At 54.1% G+C, this 9,727-nt stretch overlaps 1 protein-coding gene across 2 annotated transcripts in view; it reads right to left on the reverse strand.

The window, feature by feature from the left end:
- The window catches only part of ANXA6 (annexin A6), a 52,087-nt gene extending 43,048 nt beyond the window's left edge, over window positions 1-9,039 (reverse strand). For both annotated transcript variants that reach the window (XM_008049314.2, XM_008049313.2), the window contains exons 1-2: window positions 9,005-9,039; window positions 357-447 (exon numbers count right to left, since the gene is read on the reverse strand). In XM_008049314.2, coding sequence (XP_008047505.1) covers window positions 357-447; window positions 9,005-9,019 — 106 coding nt within the window. In that variant the 5' untranslated portion in view covers window positions 9,020-9,039. The remainder of the gene's footprint in view (window positions 1-356; window positions 448-9,004) is intronic.
- Between the last annotated feature and the right edge of the window lie 688 nt (window positions 9,040-9,727).

Consider the following 9,727-nt stretch of genomic DNA (forward strand, 5'->3'; position numbering starts at 1 on the left):
TGCCAAGTTGCCCAGGCGGGTCTCGAACCCGCGGGCTTAGGCAATCCACTCACCTCAGCCTCCCAAAGGTACGGGATTACAGGCTGAGCCACCGAGGCCAGCTAAGCTCTATTTCTTAAATAGAGTGGGAGGTATGTGGGTGATACTTCTGTTATGCTTTATACATATTGTATTATACAATTATGAAAATTAATAAAAGAAGGAAACAAAAAAAAAAAGAATGAGCAGTTTACCATCTAGGTCCATCCCTCCCCCCACCACCAGCGGGGCTCAGAGCTGTGTGCACATTTGGGGGCAACCCCAAGCTTCTACGAAGTTGACTCCCTGCAGGCACCACTCAGTGGCCTGGCACCCACCGAAGCCCTTCATGGCGGTGTACAGAGCCTCGGCATCCTGGTTGGGGTCGAAGTCTGGGAAGTCATGGATGGAGCCCCGGTACTTGGCACCCTGTGGGCAGGAAAGCAGAGATGAGTGGCTGACTTGGACCTGGACTGGGTTCCAGCCCCAAGCGCAGGTCAACCTCAGGTCAGATGCCCATGCAGGACCAGGCTGAACCCCATACCCTGTGCAATTGAGTGCTGACTACACAAACCCTGGGTAAGTGTGTGACGACTCTTTCACCACCTGCTGCAACCTGTGCAAGGACAGTGCCATTTCCCCAAGGAGTGGGGCTTAGCTAAGGCCCATAGCCCTGTACCACCTTCCATAGAACCCAGGGAGGGTGAAAAAAAGCCTGGCAGAGGCCAGGTGCAGTGGCTCACATCTGTAATTCCAACACTTTGGGAGGCTGAGCCTGGGAGTTCAAGGCGGCAGTGAACTATGATTGCACCACTGAACTCTAGCCCAGGTGACATAGAGAAACTCTGTCTCTAGAAAAATTAAATTAAATTAAAAATTAAAAGCTGAATGTAGGGGATGGAAATGATCCCTGCAACAGTAATAAGAACCCCTCATATTTTTTTTACAGCACTTTACAGTTTACAAAGCCCTTCTGGTGGTGCAGAGTGGCTCACACCTGTAATCCCAGCACTTTGACAGGTAGAGGTGAGAGGACTGCCTGAGTCCACAAATACGAGACCAGCCTGGGCAAACATGGCGAGACCTCGCCTCTACAATAAATCAAAAAAATCAGCTGGGTGTGGTGGCACACACCTGTAATTCCAGCTACTTGGAAGGCTGGAGCAGGATTGCCTGAGCCTAGCAGGTCAAGGCTGCGGTGGCTGTGAGTGAACCACTGTACTTCAGCTTGGGTGACAGAGCGAGACTCTGACTAAAAAAAAAAAAGTCCTTTCATCCCCATGAATTTGATTAGCTTTGGAAACTGCAGAAGCTCTCAAGAATATCTTAAGCAGGGCTAGGTGGCTCAGCCTGTAATCCCGTACTTTTGGGAGGCTGAGGTGAGTGGATTACCTGAGCCCACGGGTTCGAGACCCGCCTGGGCAGGTGAGACCTCATCTCTACAATAAATCAAAAATCAGCCGGGTGTGGTAGCGCATGCCTGTAATTCCGAGCTACTTGGAAGGCTGAGGCAGAAGGATCGCCGGAGCCCAGCAGGTCGAGGCTGCGGTGGCCGGGAGCGGCCACTGCACTCCAGTCTGGGTGACAGAGTGAGACTCCAACTCAAAAAAAAAAAAAAAATCTTAGCAGGGGATGGTGGTTCATGCCTATAACCCCAGCATTTTGGGAGGCTAAGGCTGAAGGATTACTTGAGCCCAGGAGTTAGAGACCAGCTTTGGCAATGTATTGAGACCTCGTCTCTGTAATACAATAAAAAAATCAGCTAGGCGTGGTGTCATGCACCTGTAGTCTTGGCTATTTGGGAGGCTGAGGTAGAAGAATCGCCCGAGCTCAGGAGATAGCAGTTGCGAGGAACCATAATCATGCCATTGCACTCCAGCCTGGGGGACACAGTGAGATCTCGACTCAAAAAAAAGATGACCTTTATGACAGAGATGAAGAAGCCAAGACCAGAGAAGAAAAGTGAAACGTCACACAAAACCCAGCCCTCTTCCTGTCTCCCTCTGCACTCCAGCTTCAGGAACCCTGCAGCTGCCAGCTACTGGAGGTGGGGTCTTGGACCCAGGGCCACCCTCAGTTCAGCACCAAGACTGGGTGCTGTCCCTCTGGGCTGTGAACTGGCATCTGAGGACAAGCTGGCTTGGAGGAAAGAGGGGGCGGAGAGCCAGGGGATCTCAGACATCGAACCTGAACCTGAACCTGAAAGCACAATGGGCTGGTTCACAGCAGAGTCAGATGTGGGTCAGCCACATGGCCCTGAGAAGCATGGAGCCTGGGAGAGCAGTGAGAGCCAAGAGAGTGGAGGACGTTGGAGCCTGACCCCAGGCATGCAGCACGGTAGCAAGGCACTTGGTCTGCGCCAGGCCGGATGCCAAGGGCTAAAGATTCAAGGAGAAAGGGGACCAGATCCCTGTCTTTCATGAGCTCCAGACCCAGTAGCAGGGGAGAGAGAGAGAGAGAGAGAGAGAGAGAGATAGCATGCAAATTACCATAAAGCTTGTAATAAACACCCTCCGACAGAAGCAAGGTCATGTGGGAAACAGTAGGGGTTGACCAAGCTGGGAGGGAAACCAGGAAAGACTCCATGGAAGGAGGAGCTGGGGAGGGAGGCACAGAGAAGTTGCCTTCAAGGAGTGAGAAGGGGACAGGCCGAGCGAGCCCCTCCTGTCCCCGGGCCTCCCTGAGCAGCACTGCAGGGCCCTGGCCAGGCATGTGATGCTCTCTGGTATCTGTCTGCAGAGGCTGGCTCCTCTGAGGTATGCGTGCGTGGGCGCGGAGTTTTATTTAAAGTACTGACAGGGTGGTGACCAGAAAGGGACACGGCCCACTTCCTGCCACCCGGGAATCCCCTGCAATCTGATCCCACCCCTGGGCAGAGAAGGAAAGGGGTGCACATGCCAATACCCGGCCCTGAGCGCCCTGCACACAGGAGGGCGCTTTACCACCAGGGCCTCCATGGTCTTACTCCAGACCTACCGTACAGGAATGTCCTGCTGCCCACTCCACCCATCGGGTGCCAGACCATTCTGCACACTGACAGAATAGCCCAAGGAGGCACTCAAGTATGTGTGCCACAAATATACGAACAAGGAGACAGGACAGGGGTCCTCCAGGAGTTCCCCTTCCAAGCCCTTCCGTCTTCTCTCTGGACCCTCAGCCCGGCAGCATCAAGAAAGCTGAGTGGATAATTTTCGTCTGATGGAGGGAGAAACAAGAGAGTCAAGAGGTTCGGAGTTCAAAGAGCCTTCGGTTCAGCTTCCTGCTTGGTTCTGGCCTCCAGGGAGGACAGGGACCCTGTCGTGAGGAAGACACATCCCTTGAAACCGGGGGAGATGGCAGAGCCCCAGCCTCCTGTGGGTTCAGGCCTGGCAAGAGGCTGAAGGCACCGGGCTGAACGGAGACACCATCATGGCCCAAGATCCAGGATAGGGATGCCGAAGGGGACGGTGGTGAGGGTGCCTTTCCTGGCACGGCTGCTCTGGCAGCACTGTCTCCAGTGCTGGACCTCCTGGGGCCAGTGTGGAAACACAAAGCTTTGAGAGGTGCCACGAGTGGCAGGTCCCTCTGCAGGCTAGCCGACTGCCACAACCACAGCTGTTCTCTCTGCCCGTCTGAGCCAGCCTCTTCACTCACACTAGCACCTGTCTCCTGTCCAACCCCCTCCCGCGGCTAGCCTGGAGTAAGAGGGGGTGAGCCTTGAGAACCACATACTAGAACTAAATAAGGAAGGTCAGTCTTCACATTACCTAGAAGACCCAGATAGAGAATTAGGGGGCCATGATGTCGAGACCACACGACGAGGCAGAGGCCCCGCTGAAAAGGAAGGCTCTTTCTATCAGATCCCATCTCTCTCCCTCCCACCAGATTCCATCAGCGTGGGGGCTGGAGATGAGAACAGACGATGTCACACACCAGGGCTTCTCTCCCAGCCAGCGATGCCCGCATTCCACTCTCTCTGAACACCAAGTTGTTCCCCTGTAGTGTTTGTCCCCACTGTGGGCACGGATCCCTCCTAGGTAGCCTCGTTTCCGTTGTGCCACACTGACCCTGTTTCCTAGGCTATAAATAGACAGCAGTGCTGTCCAATTTTGGGGAACCTCAGTCCTTCTCACACTGAGACACCCACACTTCCAGGGCAGCTGGGGCCACCCACCATTCATTTTTTCATTCAATCAAGCAATATTTACTGAGTATCTGCTAAGTGGTCCCCGAGACACTGAGACCTCAGAGTCTGATAGGGGAGATGCATGACAATTTCAACATTATGGTGAACATTATGCTAAGGGAAATACCAGAGCCAGGAGAGACACTTCCTTCAGAAAGCTCTGAGGACAGGGGCCATGTCTGCCTTACTCACTGATCATTTCTACACTAGCTCAGGCCTGGAGCAACCAGGCACTTCCCGAAGACTTGTTTCATAAATGGACAGATGAATGCCCATGAATATATTCCAAGCAGATCAGAGAAGGCTTCCTGGAGGTGGAGTCTAAGCTGACTCTCCTCCAGGATGAGTAACAGCTGGCCAAAAGGTAGTGGAGGGAGATGAAAGGTAGGGAGGAAGAAAGCAGCACCCAGGAAAGACGAGTGGCAGAGGCCTGGAAGCATGTGAGGAGCACTCAGGAAGGCAAGCCCAGGATCTCCAGCGCTCAGGGCAGGCGCCCAGAGGCACTAAGATCACCTCCTCAGATGGGGAAAGGTGAGCAGGTGAGGCCAGAGTTTGAGGGAAGACGGGGTTCAACAAATCACAGATGCCTGCAACACAGAGGGTGGGGTGAGCCACTGGGCTGCTGGGACACCACCCAGGTCAAGACCTGGCAAAGCGAGGCTCCAGCACCTGGCAGGAAGCACAGTGGCCCACTCACTGCCTGTCCTCACTTTGGGCATCCTTACTGGGCTGAAGCCTAGGGCTTGCCTTTTCTGAAGATGAAAAACAGTTGAATAGCAGCAGGTTTCACTCGGTTCAAATGAATAACTGACCCAAGGCTGACATGTGGAATCTGAATCAGGGTCTTGCTCCATCAACCAGGTTGGAGTGCAGTGGTGCAATCACAGCTTGCTGCAGCCTTGAACTCCAGGCCTCAAGTGATCCTCCCGCCTCAGCTTCCTGAGTAACAGGGACAACGGGTGTATACCACCATGCCCAGCTAACTTGTTAATTTTTATTTTTTGTAGAAATGGAGTCTTGCCATATTGCCCTGGCCTCAAGTTATCCTCTCATCTCGGCATCCCAAAACACTGGATTATAGATGTAAGCCAGCAAGGCTCATCCTAGAAAACTTTTTAGCCTGTTTGCTGGTGTGTGTATTTTTTTTTTTTTTTTTTGAGTTGGGGGTCTGTTTGTCACCCAGACTGGAGTGCAGTGGCACAATCATGGCAACTGCAGCCTCAACCTCCTGGGCTTAGGCGATTCTTCCACCTCAGCCTCCCAAGCAGCTGGGACTACAGGTACATGCCACCATGCCTGGCTAACTTTTAGATTTTTTCTAGAGATGAGGTCTCACTATGTTGCCCAGGCTGGTCTCAAACTCCTGGACTCAAGCAGTCCTCCTGCTTTGGCCTCCCAAAGTGCAGGGATTACAGGAGTGAGCCACCATGCCCCGTCAAAGTTATACTCCAAGTTCAGATTCTTCAAAGCTCACAGTCAAAAAGTCACTGTGATCATGGGATTGTAGCTGCCAGTAGGGGACAAGGAGAAGGAATCATGTCCCTAGGGTGAGGGCAGAGGACACAGAAGTGTGAGGAACCCCCTTTCTTGTTGCTGCCCCACCCCCCTCCGCCTTGCTTCCTCCATATGGCAAGGTCGTCACAGCAGTGTCTGGGAAAGGGGTTGAAGCTGACAGAAGGTGAGGCAGTGCTGTGCTGGGAAAAGGACGTCTACAACCTACACAAGGCTTCATCAAGACACTCACTTAGAGATGCACTCATGTCTGTAATCCCAGTGCTTTGGGAGGGTGAGGCTGGAGGAGTGATGGAGCCCAGGAGTTTGAGACCAGCCCGGGCAACATAGCACGACCCTGTCTCTACAAAACAAAAAACAAAAAAACAAAAAACCACTTCTTTAATTACCAGGGTGTGGTGACTTGTACTTGTAGTCCCAGTTATTCTAGAGGCTGAGTGGGAGGATCTGAACCCAGGAGCTGGAGGCTGTAGTGATCCAAACCTCATGAGTGACAAGATCAGTCTCCTGTATAGCTCTTTGCACAAGAATAATAAAATCTTCCGAGTGATGTCTGATAGATTCGCTATCCTGGGACCCCATAGGACCACAGCCAGTAGCAGAGGGAATGGGGTGCTTAGCACGTCTAGAGACACAGAGGTGGCCCCTCAAATCATCAAGGCCCGAGTGTCCCACTGTGAATCATCGTCACTCCAGCTCCGTGAACTTTTACCTCTAAGCTGCATGTGTGTAGCTGTGCCAGCTTCTTCCAGCCTCTACCCCAAATGCCAGCAGGTAGGTTCCTGACTGCAGGGACCCAAGACCAAGGCAGGGGTGAGCAGAGCAGGGACTTTCCACCCTGAAATATTTAGCAGGTCCTGATGCCAGCTGGTGAGCGGCCTGGGCCCTGGGGCTCTCGGGCTGCCCCCGAGGCCCTGGTTGAAGCAGGAGTCCCAGCGGCCTCCTGGGAGCCGAAGTGACATCCTGCAGAAACACGGCTACCTGACTGCTGAGACTCCACCTGAGAGCTGCCTGGACCAGACGCCACCAGGGTCTCACCTCCGCAGCGCCTAAGAGTCCCAGGCAGAGCCCCTGCCTGCCCTGCCCCGTCCCCCAGATATTTCCAAGTTCATCACCACACTCAAACCCAGAACATCCCCATGACACTGAGGCCACCGTGACTGCCTCCCAGATCCTATGACACCACACCATTTCTCCATGTCTTTGGGTCTCATATTTCCCTCTCCTGGAAGGAGAGATGGGAACAGCAGCACAGTCAGCACAGGGGGGAAGACTGGGTATGGTCGGGCTGGAGGGGAGTGAGCCGTCGTCTGCTGTATGTACATGTGCTGGGGGCGGGCTGCGGAAGCAGGGCTGGTGATGGAAGCAGCAGATACAGTGGGAGGAAGCCCTTCCCAGCACCTCCAGGACTATCTTCTGCAACCCCCTCCCTGCCAGCCTCTGCACTCAAGCACCCAGATCACCTTGACTCCCCTAATCCCGTGTCGTCTCCCCTCTGGCCTTCTGTGCCAGCCATGCCTACCTAGACAACTCTTGGCCCCTGAGCAGGTCTCCCAAGGCAGCTGTCCCTGATCCCTCAAGCCGGGCGGGTACCCTCCTGCATGTCCCCAGAGCTCCTTTCTTGCCCCCACCAGAGCACTGTGCATGGGGGACTCCAACTCATCCCCATGGGAGGCCCTAAGACCCTGTCACCTGGGACTCGCTTGCAGAAGGTCAAATGGCCCCCTGGTCCAGGCAACAAGAAAACACAAGCCAGCCAGGCACACGGCATGGTCCAAGAGCACTGGACCAGGAGTCCAAACATCTGCGCTGTGTCCTGGCCTCTGGGCTCTCCCAGGGCCTGACCCGTCCGCTCATGTCATCTAGAGTCCTGCAGCTCAGATGCCTTCAGGAAGCAGCTCTAGGATGACCACACTGGGGAATGCAGAACTGCAGAAGTCCCACCTTGGATTTCTGCCCATAACCACACACACTTTCTCCTTCTGATAGGAGGCCACATGTGCAAAGCACACTCCTCTGTGGCTCAGAGGGGGGGCCACGCTGGGACTTTTTGAGGTCACTGATCCTGTGACACACGGTGCTTATGACACACGGTGCTCTTCAACGGCTGTGACCGTGCTCTAGGCCCAGCTTCTGGAAGTCAGGGTGTAGCTTAGTGACCTCTGAGCTCTACCACCTCGCAAGGGAAAGTGAGGCCCACAGGAAGGAAGTCAAGAACCCACAGCCCCTGCATTCATATTCCTTGGCCAGGAGTTCTGGGTTGGAGCAAGGGCCGACTGAAGAGGCATCCTTCAGTTTCATGCTCACACTGACCATTACTCTAAGGCCCAACAGGTCAACCCCAACAGAGTGACTCCTGGTCCTCACCACAGACAGAACCAACCTTGGCCATACAGGAGTAAACGCTCTGACATATCTCAAATTCTACTCCCAGTAGAACAGTCAGATACAGGGAAGACTGAGGTTAGGGTCTCCCAAGCCAGGGAACTCTAATCCCAGATGGGTGTGACAGGAACATTACCATCTCCAGAGCAGAGAGGCCCCTCTATCACTTTTGTTTTTCTTGAGTCAGAGTCTCACTCTGTTACCCAGGCTGGAGTGCAATGGCACAATCATGGCTTACTACAGATTCGACCTCCTGAGCTCAGGTGATCCTTCTGTCTCAGCCTCCCGAGTGGCTGGGATTACAGGCATGAGCCACCACACCTAGACTTTATTGCTTTTTGATCTGTCTAGAATCCATTTCCTTTCCTGGGGAGCCACTCTCTGGCCATGCAGGTCAGGTGGGACCAACTCCCCCTCCTCCTGGTTCCAAGAATGAGCAGGTTACCCAGGCCCGGTCATCGTGGACCCGACCTGGGCTTTCCCTTGGAATCGCTGGGAATAAGTTACACTGTTTTCCCCTGGGCTGCCAGACAGCGGAATGGCAGCCTGGGGTAGCTGAAGGTTCGTGTGCCGAGGAAGAGCCTCCCCAGGAGTGAAGCCACCAGGGGAAGCCCAGCTCACAGAGGCAGAATCCCGACACAATTATTTGGACCCCTGGATGCAACCAGACCTGAAGCCCTGGGCTTCTCAGTCCTGTGAAGCAATACACATCCTTTTCTGCTCAGGATAGCGTGTGTTATATGACTTCTGGTGACCTGCAACTGAAGAGGTGTGATTTGGGACAGGAGAAGCAGAGCCTGAGAACCTTTCCTACTCCTTTCAAACTGGAGGTGCTTGGGTCTCTGCAGCAGGCCTAGTGACCTCAGGGGGATCCCAGGCCCAGGGAGCCAGAGCACCCCCCCCCAGGAAAGAGCGGCCCCTTACCTGCAGCTTCGCCATTGTCTCAGGTTCTGCAGCAGAGTCCACTGTGGAGAAGAAAGAGAGTCGTGAGACCCACTCTGCCCCTCCACCTTTCCCTAGTCCTCACCTGCCATTCTCCAGCTACTGGCAGCCCTGCAGGTTAAAGCTCACCCACAGATCTGGCTCAGGGCCAAGCGTATTTGTTCATGTGACAATGGACAGGCTAGACGGTGTCCAGACATTCACACCAGGATGGAAAAGGGGCTTGGGACTGACGGAGGGAGCTGGGAGGAGAAGGGAGGGCATGACTGACCCATCCAGGGCTGCTCAACTCCTCCAGGCTAAGCGAGGTCCTGGCCTGACACTGTCTCGCTTACTCCTCACAGCAATCCTTCCAGCCCTCAGATCCACCCTCCCTTTTTTCTGAGTTGGAGTTTCACTCTTTGTCACCCGGGCTGGAGTGTAGTGACACTCACCACCAACACAGCCTCCACCTGCTGGGCTTAGGTGATCCTTTCTGCCTCAGTTTTCCAAGTAGCTGGAACTACAGACACACACTACCACATCTGGCTAATTTTTGTGATTTTATTATAGAGACGCGGTCTCACTAAGTTGCCCAGGCAGGTCTTGAACCTCTGGGCGCAGGCAATCCTCTCACCTCGGCCTCCCAAATTGCTGGGATTACAGGCTCAGCCACCGTGCTCAGCCCTTTTTTCTATAGAGAAGGAAACTGAGGCTGGGGCATTG

Source organism: Carlito syrichta, unplaced genomic scaffold, assembly GCF_000164805.1.
Source record: "Carlito syrichta isolate Samal-C Ts95f unplaced genomic scaffold, Tarsius_syrichta-2.0.1 Scaffold131799, whole genome shotgun sequence".
Lineage (NCBI taxonomy): Eukaryota > Metazoa > Chordata > Mammalia > Primates > Tarsiidae > Carlito > Carlito syrichta.